General features: G+C 45.6%; 1 protein-coding gene across 1 annotated transcript in view; it reads left to right on the forward strand.

Moving 5' to 3' along the window:
* LOC143299939 (calcium-dependent secretion activator 1-like) overlaps window positions 1–23211 on the forward strand; it is a 117371-nt gene that overhangs the window by 74935 nt on the left and 19225 nt on the right. Inside the window, exons 16-20 of the mRNA XM_076613481.1 lie at window positions 3574–3678; window positions 6645–6656; window positions 14770–14926; window positions 15941–16082; window positions 18633–18788. Of these exons, the coding sequence (XP_076469596.1) occupies window positions 3574–3678; window positions 6645–6656; window positions 14770–14926; window positions 15941–16082; window positions 18633–18788 (572 nt within the window). The remainder of the gene's footprint in view (window positions 1–3573; window positions 3679–6644; window positions 6657–14769; window positions 14927–15940; window positions 16083–18632; window positions 18789–23211) is intronic.

The raw sequence follows: 23211 nt of genomic DNA on the forward strand, positions 1-23211 counted from the left end.
AAATATTGGTATTTGGCTTGCTCTTACCTTTATTATGACAGGGAGTGTTGCATGGATGGATTCTCACAAGTTGTACTATACTATTACTTGGCCATTATCCTCACTGTAGATGATAGATATTCCAGTTTTGAAACTGTCATCAAACATCTAAACATCCAGTTTATTTTCGTTGCACATGCAAGGGTGCATATATGCACGAATGTGCATCTTCATGTGTATACACACTTGCACATACACATGCATTTACATGTATATACAAACACACAAGTTTACATATATGCACACAGTCACATACACATTTAGAAACATAAACCATAAGTATGAGTGTACATGTGCATTCATGCATGCATGCACATACGCATGCAAGTACACACACACACACACACACACACACACACACACACACACACACACTTGTGCACTCATGCATACATATATTTATAACTGCACCTGTACTTGCACACACACATGTACATGCTGGTGCACCTTGAACATTCTGGTGCACACAGTGTGCATGGCTTGCTGTCTTGTCCACAACAGAATAACGTAACTATGCACTATGTAAGGGTTCATGGGTTGAGCATGTTTGTTTTGGTGTGTACTTCCGAACCACTGCTAGAAGTTATGCTTGTCATTGGTGTGTACTTAACCAGTACCACAAGTTATGCTTGTCATTGGTGTGTACTTAACCAGCACCACAAGTTATGCTTGTCATTGGTGTGTACTTAACCAGTACCACAAGTTATGCTTGTCATTGGTGTGTACTTAACCAGCACCACAAGTTATGCTTGTCATTGGTGTGTACTTAACCATTACCACAAGTTATGCTTGTCATTGGTGTGTACTTAACCAACACCACAAGTTATGCTTGTCATTGGTGTGTACTTAACCATTACCACAAGTTATGCTTGTCATTGGTGTGTACTTAACCAGTACCACAAGTTATGCTTGTCATTGATGTGTACTTAACCAGTACCACAAGTTAGGCTTGTCATTGGTGTGTACTTAACCAGCACCACAAGTTATGCATGTCATTGGTGTGTACTTAACCAACACCACAAGTTATGCTTGTCATTGGTGTGTACTTAACCAGTACCACAAGTTATGCTTGTCATTGGTGTGTACTTAACCAGTACCACAAGTTATGCTTGTCATTGGTGTGTACTTACCCAACACCACAAGTTAGCCTTGTCATTGGTGTGTACTAAACCAGTACCACAAGTTATGCTTGTCATTGGTGTGTACAAAACCAGTACCACAAGTTAGGATTGTAATTGGTGTGTACTTACCCAACACCACAAGTTATGCTTGTCATTGGTGTGTACTTAACCTGTACCACAAGTTATGCTTCTCATTGGTGTGTACAAAACCAGTACCACAAGTTAGGATTGTAATTGGTGTGTACTTACCCAACACCACAAGTTATGCTTGTCATTGGTGTGTACTTACCCAACACCACAAGTTATGCTTGTCATTGGTGTGTACTTAACCTGTACCACAAGTTATGCTTCTCATTGGTGTGTACTTACCCAACACCACAAGTTAGCCTTGTCATTGGTGTGTACAAAACCAGTACCACAAGTTATGCTTGTCATTGGTGTGTACAAAACCAGTACCACAAGTTAGGATTGTAATTGGTGTGTACTTACCCAACACCACAAGTTATGCTTGTCATTGGTGTGTACTTAACCAGCACCACAAGTTATGCTTGTCATTGGTGTGTACAAAACCAGTACCACAAGTTATGCATGTCATTGGTGTGTACTTAACCAGTACCACAAGTTATGCTTGTCATTGGTGTGTACTTAACCAGTACCACAAGTTATGCATGTCATTGGTGTGTACTTACCCAACACCACAAGTTAGCCTTGTCATTGGTGTGTACTTAACCAACACCACAAGTTATGCATGTCATTGGTGTGTACTTAACCAACACCACAAGTTAGCCTTGTCATTGGTGTGTACTTAACCAACACCACAAGTTAGCCTTGTCATTGGTGTGTACTAAACCAACACCACAAGTTATGCTTGTCATTGGTGTGTACTAAACCAGTACCACAAGTTATGCATGTCATTGGTGTGTACTTAACCAACACCACAAGTTATGCTTGTCATTGGTATGTACTTAACCAACACCACAAGTTATGCTTGTCATTGGTATGTACTTAACCAACACCACAAGTTATGCATGTCATTGGTGTGTACTTAACCAACACCACAAGTTAGCCTTGTCATTGGTGTGTACTTAACCAACACCACAAGTTAGCCTTGTCATTGGTGTGTACTAAACCAACACCACAAGTTATGCTTGTCATTGGTGTGTACTAAACCAGTACCACAAGTTATGCATGTCATTGGTGTGTACTTAACCAACACCACAAGTTATGCTTGTCATTGGTATGTACTTAACCAACACCACAAGTTATGCTTGTCATTGGTGTGTACCTAACCAGTACCACAAGTTATGCTTGTCATTGATGTGTACTTAACCAGCACCACAAGTTATGCTTGTCATTGGTGTGTACTTAACCAGTACCACAAGTTATGCTTGTCATTGGTGTGTACTTAACCAGTACCACAAGTTATGCTTGTCATTGGTGTGTACAAAACCAGTACAAGTTACCTCTCCCTCCCATTTTTGACTCCTGTTGTTTTCCTGCTTGTTTCCTTTAGAAAAATGATGATGGTGGTGATAACAATAACAATGATAATGTTGATAATAAGAATGATGATGGTGGTGATAATAATGACATTGATAATGTTGATAATAAAAATGATGATGATGATAATGATAATTCAGTATATAGTCATAGTCCTACTACATATAAAATCACTACTGCAAACTAGCGTTCACATCTCCAAGAGAGGGAGTTTGTGACGTTTACAGTAATGAAATAATAATACATTGCATTTGAAATGTGAATTTTTGTGTATGTGTGTGCCTTTATTGTTTTGATTTCTGGCTGTTGGACTAAAGGTCTGGTTACTTTTCCCTAATACAATGACATTTAAACTGTCTTTGTGCTTTCCTTTTGATTCTGTAATGAATATTGATGTGTAAATTATGTGTGATGTGGAAATTAGACTGCTCTTATTCTCAGTTATAGTATTTTTTTCTTTCAGATTCTTTTTCTGCTTGCAGATAATAATAATGTTGATAACAGTAATACTGATAATAATAGTAATGATAATGATAATAAAAATGATATTGATGATAGCTCCTCTGTAATACTTTGTAAAAAGAAGGTTGAAAGGAAATGTTACTTAAAAGTTTTAACTTAATAAAAAATCACAGCAAGAACACACACATACACGCTGGCATGCACACAGGCTTGTGTGTGTGTGTGTGTGTGTGTGCACGTGTGGGTGCCCACACACACACAAACACGTGCACACACACACACACACACACACAAAATACATATGGACTCAGAGCACAAAAACAGATGTCATTTTAGTGTTTAAGTGCATGTTTTACTGATAGATTTTTACAGTTTTTTTACAATGCACAGTGCTATATATATAGACAGTCACAAAAAAGAAGTGATGACATGACCTGTTTCCCCTGCAGAGAGTGTGGGGGAGGACGGGGGTGGCCGGAAGAGGCTGGAGGAGGTGATGCACCTGGCGGAACTCTGCATTGAGGTGCTGCAGCAGAATGAGGAGCATCACGCTGAGGTGATTGACTGATTGGTTTTATCCCCCCACACCCCACCTCCAACCCTGTCTCTTACCTGGCCCTGTCTGTCTGTCTGTGTGAGGAGCATCACGCTGAGGTGATTGATTGATTGGTTTTATCCCTCCACACCCCACCTCCAACCCTGTCTCTTACCTGGCCCTGTCTGTCTGTCTGTCTGTCTGTGTGAGGAGCATCACGCTGAGGTGATTGATTGATTGGTTTTATCCCTCCACACCCCACCTCCAACCCTGTCTCTTACCTGGCCCTGTCTGTCTGTCTGTCTGTCTGTCTATGTGTGTGAGGAGCATCACGCTGAGGTGATTGACTGATTGGTTTTATCCCCCCACACCCCACCTCCAACCCTGTCTCTTACCTGGCCCTGTCTGTCTGTCTGTGTGTCTGTGTGTGTGAGGAGCATCACGCTGAGGTGATTGACTGATTGGTTTTATCCCCCCACACCCCACCTCCAACCCTGTCTCTTACCTGGCCCTGTCTGTCTGTCTGTCTGTCTGTGTGAGGAGCATCACGCTGAGGTGATTGACTGATTGGTTTTATCCCCCCACACCCTCCACACCCCACCTCCAACCCTGTCTCTTACCTGGCCCTGTCTGTCTGTCTGTCTGTGTGTGTGTGTGTGAGGAGCATCACGCTGAGGTGATTGACTGATTGGTTTTATTCCCCCACACCCCACCTCCAACCCTGTCTCTTACCTGGCCCTGTCTGTCTGTCTGTCTGTGTGTGTGTGTGTGAGGAGCATCACGCTGAGGTGATTGACTGATTGGTTTTATCCCCCCACACCCTCCACACCCCACCTCCAACCCTGTCTCTTACCTGGCCCTGTCTGTCTGTCTGTCTGTCTGTGAGGAGCATCACGCTGAGGTGATTGATTGGTTTTATCCCCCCACACCCTCCACACCCCACCTCCAACCCTGTCTCTTACCTGGCCCTGTCTGTCTGTCTGTCTGTCTGTGAGGAGCATCACGCTGAGGTGATTGATTGGTTTTATCCCTCCACACCCCACCTCCAACCCTGTGTCTTATCTGGCCCTGTCTGTCTGTCTGTCTGTGAGGAGCATCACGCTGAGGTGATTGACTGATTGGTTTTATCCCCCCACACCCTCCACACCCCACCTCCAACCCTGTCTCTTACCTGGCCCTGTCTGTCTGTCTGTTTGAGGAGCATCACGCTGAGGTGATTCAGATTGACTGATCGGCTTTAATCCAACCACCCCTCTCCCAACCCTGTCTCTTACCTGGCCCTGTCCGTGTGTGTGTGTGTGTGTGTGTGTGAGGAAGGTCACAGTGAGGTGATGGATTGATTGCACTCCCCTCCCCACCTCCTCCTCCCCCATTCCCCTGCCTGCCCCCCCCCCCATTCCCCCCATCCCCCCGCCCACCTTTTATTATCTGCCCCTGACCAAAGGGCTGGATGTTAATGAGAAATATGTATTTTTTAAATGCATATTCCATTTCTCTCATTTTTTGGAAGAAAACTGATTGATTCACTCCTGTTCTGTCTGTCTGGTGGGTGGGAGTATTTCTTTCTGTGCCCATTTCCACATTGGCGTTTTGGAATTTTTAAACACTTTTTTAAATAGGCCTTTTTTGTTGTCGTTCCCTTATTTGACTTTCTTTTGGTATGAAAAGCATGCACAGGGGTTTGAGTGACTCCTAGATGGTGGCCACAAACATCTTTTCACTGTTCTAAAAATCAGTCACTCCTCTTCCTTCCTTCCCTCTCTCTGTGCTGTTTCCACACACACACCCCACACACACCCCACACACACATACATACATACCTTTGAAATGAAAGATTATATGAAAGATTTGTGAAGTTAGGTCAGGTGATTTTGGTGGTGGTTTGTTGTTGGATGTGTACTTTGTCCCCCCCCCTCCCCCTCCCCCCTCCCCCCTGACCCTGCCATGTTTTGTGTATTGTACAGTAAGTCATGGCTTTCACCTTTCTTTTGGTGTCTTGGATATTGTCATTCAGTATTTATTATTATTATTATCATTATTATCATTATTGTTATTATCTGTCAGCAGTGTGCCTGTAGACCCTTTTCCTTGCATCATGTACAACTGATGGTGCTTGTGTGTGTGTGTGTGTGTGTGTGTGTGTGTGGAGTGGTGCACTCTTGTGCATGTGTTCATCATAGACTTTGATTTTTTTTTTTAATCGTGAAACCACAATGGAACTTAAATGAAAAAATGCTTTTGTAAATATTGAAACTTGGCAGGGGTGTTGGTGGGTGAGGGCAGAGGATTCTGAATACCATTTACTAATGGAACTTCCTAAGTATGTTAATCTCACAAGTAAATTTACACATACAAGAATTACACAATTTTATGTGTCGAATCTTTGCCATTTGGCTGTCTGCAGAACAGTCTAAGGGAAAGAGCAAATTTCTTCATTCAAGTAAGGGAAGCATAATTCCTTTTTGATTTTCAGTTTTCTTGTTCTGCAGCTGATTTCCACACGTGGTCTTGATAGAAGTGAGAGAGAGAGAGAGAGAGGAGAGACTGTGCATTGTCTTAAAATGTTGTGTAATACTGGCTTTTAAATGTTGTTGATCGTTATTCTCCATGCCTGAAACAAGGGCACAAAGGGTTGAAATTAAACCTGAAAAAAAAAAAAAAGAATTTGCAGCAAGGAGTGATTGGGTGTTTATGAGTTGACAGAAGTAAGGGACATGATGTATGAATGGATGTTGGTGTCTCTCAATGATACTCATGACCATTGTCAACTCTGTGTATGGGTGTGTGTGTGTGTATGTGAGTGAACAGAAAATGACTCAAATGACATGGGAATGGATGTTGGTGTCTTTTGTATTGATGACCATTGTGTGAGTGTGTGAGAGCGCGAGGAGGGAGAAAGAGAGAGAGAGGTAGGGGGAGGGAGAGAGGTGGTGCAACATGCATGAAGTGTTGATTAATGCGTTGTTGTGCTTTTCCTCCTGTGCTAGGAGTTTCAGTCGGTGAGTCCCCCCCTGTGCCCCGTCTGGTTTGCAATTTTTCCCCCTTGTTCCTTCTTCATACCACGTTTTGCTTCTTCTTCTTCTTCTGCTGGCTGCTTGTCCTTTGTGTTGGCAGCTTGGCACTAGAGGCTTGGTCTTGTTTGGTTCTTTGTCTTGGTTGGTGGGTTGGTTCAACACCTCACTACTTTGGGGGCTTTTGCTTTGTCACACCAAACCCTTTTGGACTTTGGACTTGTTTGGGGTTTTTATCTTTTGTTTTGTTTGGTTTGGTTTGGTTTGGTTTTTTTCCTTCTCTGCAAGGTGTGTTTTGTGTGTAGTGTTGTATGATGAGTGTGTGTGTGTGTGTAGTGTTGTATGATGAGTGTGTGTGTGTGTGTTTTGTGTGTAGTGTTGTATGATGAGTGTGTGTGTGTGTGTGTTTTGTGTGCTTGTTGCGGTGGGTGTGCATGGATGTTAGCCTGTAAAAGCATGTGTATGTTGACATGCATGTGTGTGCATGTTTACTGTGTACTGTGTGTTCTCCTCCTGAACACTGGATGTGTTTGGTCCAGCGAAGAGAGTGCATGTCATTTGGTTCACCTGTGTACTAGCAGTTTGCTCATATATTTTTCTTTTTCATCAAGAAAAAAAAATACATGTATGAGTTTCAGAACCAAACATATACTTTTTCATTTCCACTTCGTGAAACTCATAATCTTCTTTCCATGTGTAACTTATAATCTCCTTAAGATTCACCTAACTTCTTCCATGTAAATCTTATAACTGTCACAAGGATCACAAAATTTCTTTCACTTTATTTTCTTTTGAAATTTCTGTGATCAGTCCCAATGAATCCTTGATTTGTAATTCATTTTATTATTTTGTATTCTTTTTACTCTAAATTATCTTGCCATGTCTTTCATTTTTAATTGGTATTGTGTATGATTAAAAAAAATTCTTCATGAGGAATTATGTATTAGCAGGATTATTATCGCATGAAAGCAAAATATGTTAATGAATTAAAAAAACAGAAGAAGAAGAAATTATCAGTATATACATAGAGAGACAATTTATTAAAAAGCATATTGAAGTAAGATGAAAATCTCAAAGACAATGTTTTCATATGGTACCCCAAAGAATATAATAGCAACAATAACACACATGCATGCAAGCATGCTCGCACACACACATGCACACTTAGAGCCCACAAAAACTGTGCATAGATAGAAAAAAAGTTTCAGAAGATTATTATCGGTGTGTGTGTGTGTGTGTTCAGATACATAATGGCTTTTTTAGGTTCCATTTAACATTAATTTTATTGATGTAGGATCAGTTTCAGTTATGTGATACCAAATAGCAGACTCAGTAGGTGGAGCCAGATATTAATGGTAGGCTTTTTATTTTGATATATCAGTAACATAAATGAAAATTGTAGGAAAAATGTCAGTGTGTGGTGTGTCTGTGTGTGTGTGTATGTGTGTGTGTGAATGCATGCATTCAAGTGTTATGTTAATGGTGTATAATTATATTTGCCAGAGTGTGAGTGTGTGTGTGTGTGTGTGTGTTTGAAAGTCTGTCCATATGCATGAAACTCTGTGTGTGTGTGTGTGTGTGTGTGTGTGTGTGTGTGTGTGTAGAAAACAGAGAAATTTGGTCAATTGCAATGAATTTAAATTCATATGAACTCATTTTAGTTGAGAAAAGACACTGTTACAATGTTCATGTTTTTTGTGTTTTTTACCTTTTTTTGGTTTGTTTGTTTTTTCTTTTTAATATCAGCTTTGTAGATTGTTGGTTTTGAAATCATGGTTTAACATTTTATTTTATGTTGTTTTTGTTTGTTTGTTTTTTTTTGTTTTGTTTTTTCCATTGAGGCATGAGAATGTTATTATCCAGAATTAATGTGTTGTTGTATAATACTCAGTTCAGTAGATTTTTTTCAGATTTTTTTTGTTGGTGTCTTACAATTACCTGTTATAATGTGATGCAGGAATATCTTTCTTTTTTTTTCCAAAGAAAAAAAAATGTACAAGAAATGTAACATCTTTGTTTACTGGCACAAACAATAAATTTGATAATGATAGAGATAAATGAAACAGCATCCAGGAAGAAGGAGGGTTCCACATGGAATAATTAACTTGTTGACTGCTGGGGGAAATTGAGAAGTTGTGTTTCAGCTCAAATATCCGTATCCAGAACCACTAGCCAAATGGAGACACACCGCCATAGTTTAAATGTGTGAACTTTTAGCCTTTCAGAGTTAGTTGAGCCTTCCAGAGTTTGTTCCCTTCTTTGGATGATGTCATCAGTGACATCACTATGCTGGTGAATCATAGGGCATGGCAGTCATAGGGTTAAAGTGTTGACTTTCAGCCTGAGGGTTCTCAGTGTGAATCTCTGTCACTGTCATGGGGTTAAAGTGTTGACTTTCAGTCTGAGGGTTCTCAGTGTGAATCTCTGTCACTGTCATGGGGTTAAAGTGTTGACTTTCAGTCTGAGGGTTCTCATTGTGAATGTCTGTCACTGTCATGGGGTTAAAGTGTTGACTTTCAGCCTGAGGGTTCTCAGTGTGAATCTCTGTCACTGTCATGGGGTTAAAGTGTTGACTTTCAGCCTGAGGGTTCTCTGTGTGAATCTCTGTCACTGTCATGGGGTTAAAGTGTTGACTTTCAGCCTGAGGGTTCTCTGTGTGAATGTCACTGTCATGGGGTTAAAGTGTTGACTTTCAGTCTGAGGGTTCTCAGTGTGAATCTCTGTCACTGTCATGGGGTTAAAGTGTTGACTTTCAGTCTGAGGGTTCTCAGTGTGAATCTCTGACACTGTCATGGGGTTAAAGTGTTGACTTTCAGTCTGAGGGTTCGCAGTGTGAATCTCTGTCACTGTCATGGGGTTAAAGTGTTGACTTTCAGCCTGAGGGTTCTCATTGTGAATCTCTGTCACTGTCATGGGGTTAAAGTGTTGACTTTCAGCCTGAGGGTTCTCATTGTGAATCTCTGTCACTGTCATAGGGTTAAAGTGTTGACTTTCAGCCTGAGGGTTCTCAGTGTGAATGTAACTGTCATAGAGTTATAGTGTTGACTTTCAGTCTGAGGGTTCTCTCTAGAATCTGTCACTGTCATAGGGTTAAAGTGTTGACTTTCAGCCTGAGGGTTCTCTGTGTGAATCTCTGTCACTGTCATGGGGTTAAAGTGTTGACTTTCAGCCTGAGGGTTCTCATTGTGAATCTCTGTCACTGTCATGGGGTTAAAGTGTTGACTTTCAGCCTGAGGGTTCTCATTGTGAATCTCTGTCACTGTCATGGGGTTAAAGTGTTGACTTTCAGCCTGAGGGTTCTCAGTGTGAATGTAACTGTCATAGAGTTATAGTGTTGACTTTCAGTCTGAGGGTTCTCTCTAGAATCTGTCACTGTCATAGGGTTAAAGTGTTGACTTTCAGCCTGAGGGTTCTCTGTGTGAATCTCCGTCACTGTCATAGAGTTAAAGTGTTGGCTTTCAGCCTGAGGGTTCTCTCTAGAATCTATCACTGTCATAGGGTTAAAGTGTTGACTTTCAGCCTGAGGGTTCTCTGTGTGAATCTCTGTCACTATGCCTGGTTGATAAAACATACAAACTTGCTCTTTTTTGTTTGTTTGTTTGTTTTTTTGTTGTTGTTTTTTGTTGTTTTTTTTCTTTGAAGCAGAGCTATCATGAAGTGAGATGTTCTGCACTTTCTGAAGTAACTGACATCTTAACTTTGAAAGATGGAAAAATCAGGCCAAGGTCTAGCATGCATGATGGTGGACTGGAATTGTAGTGCATTGTGTAAGGACTGTAGATGTAGCAGTTCAGCCCTGTCTTGTCACCCGAATCCAGTCTGTCTGGCACAACATGGATCATTGATAGTTTCCTGATGTTGTTTTTTTTTCCTTCAAGGCGGATTCTTTCACTTCGGCATGCATACATGTACTTGTATTTTCTGCACTTAACTGTATAATGTAGCATGGGTGTGTGTGAGTATGGGTGTATGTGTGAAGTGATATTTTGTTTCCATGCTATATCACAGTAGCGTTAATCTTGTCTGGCTTGGCCAGAGAGAGGGTGTAGAACAGACCATTAAGTGGTGTGCACAGTGTAGAACTAGAAGAGGGTGTAGAACAGACCATTAAGTGGTGTGCACAATGTAGAACTAGAAGAGGGTGTAGAACAGACCATTAAGTGGTGTGCACAATGTAGAACAGACCATTAAGTGGTGTGCACAATGTAGAACTAGAAGAGGGTGTAGAACAGACCATTAAGTGGTGTGCACAGTGTAGAACTAGAAGAGGGTGTAGAACAGACCATTAAGTGGTGTGCACAGTGTAGAACTAGAAGAGGGTGTAGAACAGACCATTAAGTGGTGTGCACAATATAGAACAGAGAGAGGGTGTAGAACAGACCATTAAGTGGTGTGCACAATGTAGAACAGAGAGAGGGTGTAGAACAGACCATTAAGTGGTGTGCACAATGTAGAACAGACCATTAAGTGGTGTGCACAATGTAGAACTAGAAGAGGGTGTAGAACAGACCATTAAGTGGTGTGCACAATGTAGAACAGAGAGGGTGTAGAACAGACCATTAAGTGGTGTGCACAATGTAGAACAGACCATTAAGTGGTGTGCACAATATAGAACAGAGAGAGGGTGTAGAACAGACCATTAAGTGGTGTGCACAATATAGAACAGAGAGAGGGTGTAGAACAGACCATTAAGTGGTGTGCACAATGTAGAACACAGAGAGGGTGTAGAACAGACCATTAAGTGGTGTGCACAGTGTAGAACAGAGAGAGGGTGTAGAACAGACCATTAAGTGGTGTGCACAATGTAGAACAGACCATTAAGTGGTGTGCACAGTGTAGAACAGAGAGAGGGTGTAGAACAGACCATTAAGTGGTGTGCACAATATAGAACAGAGAGAGGGTGTAGAACAGACCATTAAGTGGTGTGCACAATATAGAACAGAGAGAGGGTGTAGAACAGACCATTAAGTGGTGTGCACAATATAGAACAGAGAGAGGGTGTAGAACAGACCATTAAGTGGTGTGCACAATGTAGAACACAGAGAGGGTGTAGAACAGACCATTAAGTGGTGTGCACAGTGTAGAACAGAGAGAGGGTGTAGAACAGACCATTAAGTGGTGTGCACAATGTAGAACAGACCATTAAGTGGTGTGCACAGTGTAGAACAGAGAGAGGGTGTAGAACAGACCATTAAGTGGTGTGCACAATGTAGAACAGAGAGAGGGTGTAGAACAGACCATTAAGTGGTGTGCACAATGTAGAACACAGAGAGGGTGTAGAACAGACCATTAAGTGGTGTGCACAGTGTAGAACAGAGAGAGGGTGTAGAACAGACCATTAAGTGGTGTGCACAATGTAGAACAGACCATTAAGTGGTGTGCACAGTGTAGAACAGAGAGAGGGTGTAGAACAGACCATTAAGTGGTGTGCACAATGTAGAACAGAGAGAGGGTGTAGAACAGACCATTAAGTGGTGTGCACAATGTAGAACTAGAAGAGGGTGTAGAACAGACCATTAAGTGGTGTGCACAATGTAGAACAGAGAGGGTGTAGAACAGACCATTAAGTGGTGTGCACAATGTAGAACTAGAAGTGAGTGAAGTCATGACACTGGTTCAAATCAGCTGAAAACATGGAGGCTGAGAGTGATGTGAAAGGGAGTGTGATGGTCAGTACATGTGATGATTGACCAGTGAAATCGTTCAGCTCAGAGTTCTTCCACCATGACTTCAGGTTAATGTGCTGTGTGACTGGACAAACTTCTCAAGGCTTCACCCCTCACTGTATGAGAAAATGATGTCAGGATGTAGGCTGCCACACCAGTTTTATGCTATGGATAATGATGTCTGGATGTAGGCTGCCACACCAGTTTCATGCTGTGGATAATGATGTCTGGATGTAGGCTGCCACACCAGTTTCATGCTGTGGATAATGATGTCTGGATGTAGGCTGCCACACCAGTTTTATGCCATGGATAATGATGTCTGGATGTAGGCTGCAACACCAGTTTTATGCCATGGATAATGATGTCTGGATGTAGGCTGCAACACCAGTTTTATGCCATGGATAATGATGTCTGGATGTAGGCTGCAACACCAGTTTTATGCCATGGATAATGATGTCTGGATGTAGGCTGCAACACCAGTTTTATGCCATGGATAATGATGTCTGGATGTAGGCTGCAACACCAGTTTTATGCCATGGATAATGATGTCTGGATGTAGGCTGCAACACCAGTTTTATGCTGTGGATAATGATGTCTGGATGTACGCTGCCACACCAGTTTTATGCCATGGATAATGATGTCTGGATGTAGGCTGCAACACCAGTTTTATGCCATGGATAATGATGTCTGGATGTAGGCTGCAACACCAGTTTTATGCCATGGATAATGATGTCTGGATGTAGGCTGCCACACCAGTTTTATGCTGTGGATAATGATGTCTGGATGTAGGCTGCCACTCCAGTTTTATGCCATGGATAATGATGTCTGGATGTAGGCTGCCACACCAGTTTCATGCTGTGGATAATGATGTCTGGATGTAGGCTGCCACACCAGTTTTATGCTGTGGATAATGATGTCTGGATGTAGGCTGCCACACCAGTTTCATGCTGTGGATAATGATGTCTGGATGTAGGCTGCATAGGTGCATTTAGTGTTTGGTCTCTGACAGAAGATAGGTGCATTCTGGTGGCCCAGTGGTCTGTGACCCAGGATAGGCTGTGACACTCTGAGGACTGGTGGTCTCTGACCCAGGATAGGCTGTGACACTCTGAGGACTGGTGGTATCTGACCCAGGATAGGCTGTGACACTCTGAGGACTGGTGGTCTGTGACCCAGGATAGGCTGTGACACTCTGAGGACTGGTGGTCTGACCCAGGATAGGCTGTGACACTCTGAGGACTGGTGGTCTGTGACCCAGGATAGGCTGTGACACTCTGAGGACTGGTGGTCTGACCCAGGATAGGCTGTGACACTCTGAGGACTGGTGGTCTGACCCAGGATAGGGTGTGACACTCTGAGGACTGGTGGTCTGACCCAGGATAGGCTGTGACACTCTGAGGACTGGTGGTCTCTGACCCAGGATAGGCTGTGACACTCTGAGGACTGGTGGTCTGACCCAGGATAGGGTGTGACACTCTGAGGACTGGTGGTCTGACCCAGGATAGGCTGTGACACTCTGAGGACTGGTGGTCTCTGACCCAGGATAGGCTGTGACACTCTGAGGACTGGTGGTCTGACCCAGGATAGGCTGTGACACTCTGAGGACTGGTGATCTCTGACCCAGGATAGGTTGTGACACTCTGAGGACTGGTGGTCTCTGACCCAGGATAGGTTGTGACACTCTGAGGACTGGTGGTCTGACCCAGGATAGGCTGTGACACTCTGAGGACTGGTGATCTGACCCAGGATAGGCTGTGACACTCTGAAGACTGGTCGTCTGACCCAGGATAGGCTGTGACACTCTGAGGACTGTTGGTCTGTGACCCAGGATAGGCTGTGACACTCTGAGGACTGGTGGTCTGACCCAGGATAGGGTGTGACACTCTGAGGACTGGTGGTCTCTGACCCAGCATAGACTGTGACACTCTGAGGACTGGTGGTCTCTGACCCAGGATAGGCTGTGACACTCTGAGGACTGGTGGTATCTGACCCAGCATAGACTGTGACACTCTGAGGACTGGTGGTCTCTGACCCAGGATAGGCTGTGACACTCTGAGGACTGGTGGTCTCTGACCCAGCATAGGCTGTGACACTCTGAGGACTGGTGGTCTGACCCAGGATAGGCTGTGACACTCTGAGGACTGGTGGTCTGACCCAGGATAGGCTGTGACACTCTGAGGACTGGTGGTCTCTGACCCAGGATAGGAAAAGACCAGCGCTATAGAAATATCCAAGGACTAAAGTGTGGCGTCGTTGTGCTGGAAAGACCAGCGCTATAGAAATATCCAAGGACTAAAGTGTGGCGTCGTTGTGCTGGAAAGACCAGCGCTATAGAAATATCCAAGGACTAAAGTGTGGCGTCGTTGTGCTGGAAAAAACCAACTCTATAGAAATATCAAAGGACTAAAGTGTGGCGTTGCGTTGTTGTGCTGCAGGCCTTTGCCTGGTTCAGTGACCTGCTGGTGGAGCACGCAGAGATCTTCTGGTCGCTGTTCGGGGTGGACATGAATGCTGTGCTGGACACCCAGCTCCCTGACACCTGGGACAGCTTCCCCCTCTTCCAGCTGCTCAACGGGTACCTGCGTACTGACGGTGAGGATAATGATCATGATGATGATAATGATAATACCTGACACGTGGGATAGTTTCCCCCTCTTCCAGCTGCTCAACGGGTACCTGCATACTGACGGTGAGGATGATAATGATAATGATAATACCTGACACCTGGGATAGCTTCCCCCTCTTCCAGCTGCTCAGCGGGTACCTGCGTACTGACGGTGAGGATGATGATGATAATGATAATACCTGACACCTGGGACAGCTTCCCCCTCTTCCAGCTGCTCAACGGGTACCTGCGTACTGACGGTGAGGATAATGATCATGATGATGATAATGATAAATGCCTGACACGTGGGATAGCTTCCCCCTCTTCGAGCTGCTCAACTGGTACCTGTGTACTGATGGTGAGGATGATGATCATGATAATAATGATGATAATATAAATACTTTGACACTGGGAAGAAAAAAAAGTTGCACCTTATGCAAGAAGATGATGCAGGGGTCAGATTTGAGTGGGGGAAAAAGTTACATCTTATAGGTGGGAAATGAAAGTTGCCCTGTGGGTGATGTGATGTGATGTGGTGTAATGTCATGTGGTGTTGTGTGGTATGGTGTGGTGTAATGCGGTGTGTTGTGATGTCATGTGGTGTAGTGTGATGTGGTATGATGTGGTGTAATGTGGTGTGTGATGTGGTATGGTGTGATGTGGTATGGTGTAATGTGGTATGGTGTGATGTGATGTGGTATGGTGTAATGTGATGTGGTATGGTGTAATGGGGTGTGATGTCATGTGATGTGATGTGGTGTGGTATAATGTCATGTGGTGTGGTGTCATGTGGTATGATGTAATGTGGTATGATGTGATGTGGTTAATGTAGTGTGATGTGATGTGGTGTGGTGTAATGTGATGTGGTATGGTGTAATGGGGTGTGATGTGGTGTGATGTGGTGTGGTATGATGTCATGTGGTGTGGTGTCATGTGGTATGATGTAATGTGGTATGATGTGATGTGGTTAATGTGGTGTGATGTGATGTGGTGTGTTACAGAGAACCTGTGTAATGGGCGTTTCCACCAGCAGCTGAGGGACGTGTTTGCCCCCCAGGTGGTGCGCTACGTGGACCTCATGGAGTCCTCCATCGCTCAGTCTATCCACAAGGGCTTTGAGAATGAGAAGTGGGACATGCAGGGGTGAGTGTGTGTGTGTGTGTGGAGGGGCAGGGGTGGGGAGTGTATGTGTTCGTGAGTCTTGTATTACCCAGTATGTCCACAAGGGCTTTGAGGGTGAGAAATGGGACATGCAGGGGTGAGTGTGTGTGTGTGTGTGGAGGGGCAGGGGTGGGGAGTGTATGTGTTCGTGAGTCTTGTATTACCCAGTATGTCCACAAGGGCTTTGAGGGTGAGAAGTGGGACATACAGGGGTGAGGGAGTTGGAGAGTGTAAGGTGTATGTGTGTTGAGTGTGTGTGTGGGTGAGTGTCTATGTGTGTGTGTGTGTTGAATGTGTGTGTGGGTGAGTGTCTGTGTGTGTGTCCTCCCTTGCCCACTCCATCCGCCAGATACAAGGTGGAGAAGTGGAACGTGGAGGGGTGAGTGGAGTCAGGGGTAAGGAATCCATCCTGATGTAGTCCTGCTTATTTACTTTCTGCTCATTACATCCTCTGGCATGGTGGGAAAGGAGGAAGCGCCACTCTTGTCTGGTTTAGGCCAGTCTTGGAATGGTGTCCAGGTGTGATTCAGGTCTGGAGTTCTCCATGGCAGCTCTGCACCAGGTGTTCTGTGGCCTTCCTCTCTTGTGTCTAGCTCCTGATGCCCAGTGAAGGGCTGTTTTTTTGCATGACGTGTCAAAACCATTTCCACTGCCTTCTCATGATGACGGTTTACGGTGTGCTCTTGATTGTACTGGATGGATGGTTGTAGGCTGGAGATGGTACTGAGCCACATGATTGGTCGTACTCTTCTGAGGTTTTTCCTGTGGAAGGTTGACAACTTCTTCAGCTCTCTCTGTCATCATCCAGCATTGTGAGCAATGGAGCAGTGTGAAAAGTTACAACTCTGCTACATTCTGTGCTTGGTGTTGGTGCTGCTGAAGGTTGTTCAGCATTGTGTGGTGTTGGTGCTGTTGAAGGTTGTTCAGCATTGTGTGGTGTTGGTGCTGTTGAAGGTTGTTCAGCATTGTGTGGTGTTGGTGCTGTTGAAGGTTGTTCAGCATTGTGTGGTGTTGGTGCTGTTGAAGGTTGTTCAGCATTGTGTGGTGTTGGTGCTGTTGAAGGTTGTTCAGCATTGTGTGGTGTTGGTGCTGTTGAAGGTTGTTCAGCATTGTGTGGTGTTGGTGCTGTTGAAGGTTGTTCAGCATTGTGTGGTGTTGGTGCTGTTGAAGGTTGTTCAGCATTGTGTGGTGTTGGTGCTGTTGAAGGTTGTTCAGCATTGTGTGGTGTTGGTGCTGTTGAAGGTTGTTCAGCATTGTGTGGTGTTGGTGCTGTTGAAGGTTGTTCAGCATTGTGTGGTGTTGGTGCTGTTGAAGGTTGTTCAGCATTGTGTGGTGTTGGTGCTGTTGAAGGTTGTTCAGCATTGTGTGGTGTTGGTGCTGTTGAAGGTTGTTCAGCATTGTGTGGTGTTGGTGCTGTTGAAGGTTGTTCAGCATTGTGTGGTGTTGGTGCTGTTGAAGGTTGTTCAGCATTCTGTGGTGTTGGTGCTGTTGAAGGTTGTTCAGCATTGTGTGGTGTTGGTGCTGTTGAAGGTTGTTCAGCATTCTGTTGTGTTGGTGCTGTTGAAGGTTGTTCAGCATTGTGTGGTGTTGGTGCTGTTGAAGGTTGTTCAGCATTGTGTGGTGTTGGTGCTGTTGAAGGTTGTTCAGCATTCTGTGGTGTTGGTGTTGTTGAAGGTTGTTCAGCATTGTGTGGTGTTGGTGCTGTTGAAGGTTGTTCAGCATTGTGTGGTGTTGGTGCTGTTGAAGGTTGTTCAGCATTGTGTGGTGTTGGTGCTGTTGAAGGTTGTTCAGCATTGTGTGGTGTTGGTGCTGTTGAAGGTTGTTCAGCATTCTGTACAGACACTTAGTCAGGCCTTGGTTGTATATCAGTGTATTTCTTCTGCAGAAATTTGCCAGAGGACAACACACTGTTGCCATGGGTTCTTTTTCAGTGCACCAGAAAGGGTCAGACTGGGATTTGAACATAGACCATCATGAAAACTGTATTGGGAGATAAGCATCTTAACCGTTCTACCATCTTTCTCACCATGGAGAGAAACCCTGACACTGCGTGCATGTGTGTCACTGACAGTAGCGGCTGTGTGTCACTGATAGTAGTGGCTGTGTGTGTCACTAACAGCTATGTAACGGCTGTGTGTCACTGATAGTAGTGGCTGTGTGTCACTGACAGTAGTGGCTGTGTGTCACTGATAGTAGCGGCTGTGTGTGTCACTAACAGTAACAGCTGTGTAACGGCTGTGTGTCACTGACAGTAGCAGCTGTGTGTCACTGATAGTAGCAGCTGTGTGTGTCACTAACAGCTATGTAACGGCTGTGTGTCACTGACAGTAGTGGCTGTGTGTCACTGACAGTAGTGGCTGTGTGTCACTGATAGTAGTGGCTGTGTGTCACTGACAGTAGTGGCTGTGTGTCACTGACAGTAGTGGCTGTGTGTCACTGATAGTAGCGGCTGTGTGTGTCACTAACAGTAACAGCTGTGTAACGGCTGTGTGTCACTGACAGTAATGGCAGTGTGTCAATGTGTCATGACAGTAACGGCTGTGCCACATCCAAGGAGATGCTGTGGAAGCTGGACGCCCTGCAGTCCTTCATCAGGGAGCTGCACTGGCCGGAGGAGGTCTTCGCTGACCACCTGGACCACCGCCTCAAGCTGATGGCTGCTGACATGATTGAGGCCGCTGCTAAAAGGTCAGTGGCAAGACAAGACACAGATTGTTTTTACCAGGGTTCAACATCAGCATGAGTGGCTTTTTGTGCACACCAGGGTTAAACATCAGCATGAGTGGCTTTTTGTGTACACCAGGGTTGAACATCAGCATGAGTGGCTTTTTGTGTACACCAGGGTTAAACATCAGCATGAGTGGCTTTTTGTGTACACCAGGGTTAAACATCAGCATGAGTGGCTTTTTGTGTACACCAGGGTTAAACATCAGCATGAGTGGCTTTTTGTGTACACCAGGGTTAAACATCAGAATGAGTGGCTTTTTGTGTACATGCTGTCCTCACCCACAAGGGGGCAAAGAATAAAAGGAGAGAAAAATTGGGACAACCGCCTTTTTTAAGGCCTTAAAAGTCTTCTTTAAAATGACCCAGCTTATTTTTTGTAAGGCTTTCTAACGTTGGCTGCTGTCTTCTGGGGAAAAAACACCTTTTTAAAGTCCTTAAAATAACAACTACCACAAACTACTCTTGAAAAATAATTCATCTCTTATATGCACTTCATTTATCGTCCCTTCTGTGATGGGTACTAGTTTGGTGTTGGTATATCTCCTTCGTTTATTGTCTGTTCTACACATGCATAGTATATCTCTTCGTTTATTGTCTGTTCTACACATGCATAGTATATCTCTTCGTTTATTGTCTGTTCTACACATGCATAGTATATCTCCTTCGTTTATTGTCTGTGCTATACATGCATAGTATATCTCCTTTATTTATTGTCTGTTCTACACATGCATAGTATATCTCCTTCGTTTATTGTCTGTGCTATACATGCATAGTATATCTCCTTTATTTATTGTCTGTTCTACACATGCATAGTATATCTCCTTCGTTTATTGTCTGTGCTATACATGCATAGTATATCTCCTTTATTTATTGTCTGTTCTACACATGCATAGTATATCTCCTTCGTTTATTGTCTGTGCTATACATGCATAGTATATCTCCTTTATTTATTGTCTGTTCTACACATGCATAGTATATCGCCTTCGTTTATTGTCTGTGCTATACATGCATAGTATATATCTGTTATTTATTGTCTGTTCTATACATGCATAGAATATCACCTTTATTTATTGTCTGTTCTATACATGCATAGTATCTTCTTATTCTTCTTCTTCTTTGTTCGTGGGCTGCAACTCCCACGTTCACTCGTATATACGCGAGTGGGCTTTTACGTGTATGACCGTTGTTGTTTTTTTTACCCCACCATGTAGGCAGCCATACTCCGCTTTCAGGGGTGTGCATGCTGGGTATGTACTTGTTTCTATAACCCACCGAACGCTGACATGGATTACAGGATCTTTAACGTGCATATTTGATCTTTTGCTTGCGTATACACACGAAGAGGGTTCAGGCACTAGCAGGTCTGCACATATGTTGACCTGGGAGATCGGAAAAATCTCCACCCTTTACCCACCAGGCGCCGTCACCGAGATTCGAACCCGGGACCCTCAGATTGAAAGTCCAACGCTTTAACCATTCGGCTATTGCGCCCATCATGCATAGTATATATCTTATTTAATCACACATACTTAACCGTGACCCAACTAGCGCAGACTCCGGCAGGGGTCTGACATTCCTGTCCTGTGCAAACTACTATCCGCCTATGCGGAGAAAATGAGAGAACTACGGCCGATAACCTCCCGGAAGTAGGTAACGTCCCCTTTGTCCCCCTGGTTATCGCCCTCTTTTTCCGGCAGCCATCTCGACACCTGTACCTGTGCACTTCATACGGCTAAGTTTTTCGCATTTTCTACCTGTCTATCGATTCTTTGGCGTTTCTGTTTTGTGTCCGATTATGTCTTCAAACAGGTCGCACAATTATGTAGCCCGATTGGGAGATCGGGCCAAAATTAAGGCACGATCGCAATCGATTCGCGATCAGTCTGGGCCCTCTACCTCTGCCGCTCTCAGCAACGCCAACCCTACGCCACCCCCACTTCCTCCGCTACCTCCGGTCGACTCCAGACCACCACTACCCACTACGCCTCCTCCGGCGACTTCTACAGGTTTGCTTACCAATACACAGGTCAGTGGTGCCATTCACAATTCTTTTTTCGATTCGCGATCGGACTCGTCGCGATCCGCGATTTCTCGGCTCTGCCAGTCGGCAGTACCCGAGTCGACCTCCTCTATCCCTTTCCCCATGCCCTCAGTCTCAAGGGATTTTTGCACAAACCCTTTGGGGAAACAACGCAAGTCACTTGCTCTGGATCCGCACACTAGTCTGGGCCCTACGTGCGATGCGTCCGTGGTGGCGGCCGTGACATCGGATCACGAGCCCCCCACGCGGCATGCCTCGACCGTCTCGGATCCTTTGGCGACCGTGGCGTGTAGGGATGCCCTCCCATTGTGCAGGGAGGAAGGTGGACCACTAGGGGACACGCTTGCCCATACGCGTGCACCCCTCCCCTTGTCACGATTTTCCAATCCAAGGGAGGCAACTCCTGCTTCGGTCCCCTTATCGGTGACCGCCGCAGTTACTTCCCTTGCACCGTCACTGCCCCTTGCCTCCAGTGCAGGCGCGTGCACGGTTCCACCAAGCCATGCAGTGATGTCCACATCTGCCATTTCTCCAGCTGCTGCTGTTTCCCAGCCACAAACGGTCTCACAGCAAGCTGCTCAAACAAACAATCAGCAGCTCATTATCAGCTTGCTGCAGCAATTATGCTCCACTGTCCTTCCTGGTGCCACACCTTCTCCTGCTTCTGCTCCTTCTTCTAATGCAATTCCACCACCCCCTGCCACCCACCAGCAGCTACCCTCCACTTCAGCAGGACACACTCAGAGCACCCAGGACAGCCACACTGGCCACGTGCCCAGCACACAGCCTGATCCATCACCCTATGCCACTGAAGAGACTTTTTCTGATGGTGACACAGACTCAGAGGAACCACCTTCAGAAGAAAACCAGTTGGTTTCCCTGCAGGAAGCACTAGGACACCTAGCTTCCTACACTCCAGACAGGGTGGAGACAATTCATGCACCGGGCACGCCTCAATCCTGCGGTGCTATGGAAATCATGGGCATCCACAGATCCTCCAATGGCCCTCACTATGCCCTCACACAGTCGCCCATGGTACTTGATGCCCTGCATAGTACGCTGGCACGCATCAGGGGCCAACCCATCAGCGAGGTCCCCTCTGATTCTGTACCCGATTTCCCTGCAGCAATGGGTCGAGGCAAATTCTTAAAAACCCAACCCAGACCCACTTCAAAACCCCCACTGTTAGCTCCGGGTCCTATCCCGCAAAGGCCCCTGCCTCTTTCTCAGGAGGACCTACTACTACTCCCAAACAATTCGCAGGCCAATCGCTCAGTCACAGTGACAGACAGATTCTTGATGGACCTGGAAGAAGCTGCAAGGTTGTCCCTTGAATCAACTGCAGCCATAGACAACTTCCTGGCGGGCCTTGCCACAGCGCTGATGGAAACGCCAGCTGACCCACCAGCCGGCCTTGACATCTCGGTCTTCTCTCCTTTCGTACAGCAGATCGCCCAGCTCCTTATGCGCTCTGCCAATATACAAGCGCAGGCCTACATGAACGTGATTTTGGCCAGGAGGGACGCTGTGCTCGACCACTCTCCATACGTGCGTTCTCTGCCAGAACATGCCTCCCTCAGAGCGCTTCCTCCCGCCGACGGTTCCCTTTTTGGTCAAGGCTTCCCCACTGCGGCCATCAAACGCCGCGCAGACTTGGGTAGGGACCTTGCCCTCGGCGCAGGCCCTCTCCGCACTCAGGCACACCCGCGGCACGCTCAACGGCATCAGCCCTACACCTTAAGGCGTAGCAACATTACCTCCTTCGGACCGCGCCCGCGCCAATCCACAACCTCAAACGCCAGAGCAAAACCCAGGCCACAACCCAGGGGTCAGCCCAGACCGTACAGGCGCCAGCCGCACTCACTCCGCCCTCCACGCAGGCCAGCAACCAACTCCACTCCGGCCCACCCCCAATGACTTGCCCCCGCCCTTCACCCGCCACTCGCGCACCAACAGCCAGCAGGAAGCCTGTCCAGGCACATGCCAGCGTGGCTGTCTCTCCCAGCATGCGAGTGGGTCCTCCGGGTGATAGGGTCGGGGTTCCGCCTGCCTTGGCTCTCCTCCAAGGCACCTCTCACTCTCTCTCCTCCTCCCTTCCCCCCCCCACAGGGCGACACAGCCTGCTCAGCCCTGCGGGACGAAATACTCTCTCTTCTCCACAAAGAGGCCATAGAAGAAGCTCCTCCTCTCTCCCCGGGCTTCTTCGGCCGCATTTTCGTCGTTCCCAAAACATCCGGCGGATGGCGGCCAGTCCTAGACCTTTCGCCCCTAAACAGATATCTCCAGCACAAATCATTCCGCATGGAATCACCTGCGTCAATCAGGGACTCCATCAGACAAGGC

Source organism: Babylonia areolata, chromosome 25 (genome assembly GCF_041734735.1).
Source record: "Babylonia areolata isolate BAREFJ2019XMU chromosome 25, ASM4173473v1, whole genome shotgun sequence".
Lineage (NCBI taxonomy): Eukaryota > Metazoa > Mollusca > Gastropoda > Neogastropoda > Buccinidae > Babylonia > Babylonia areolata.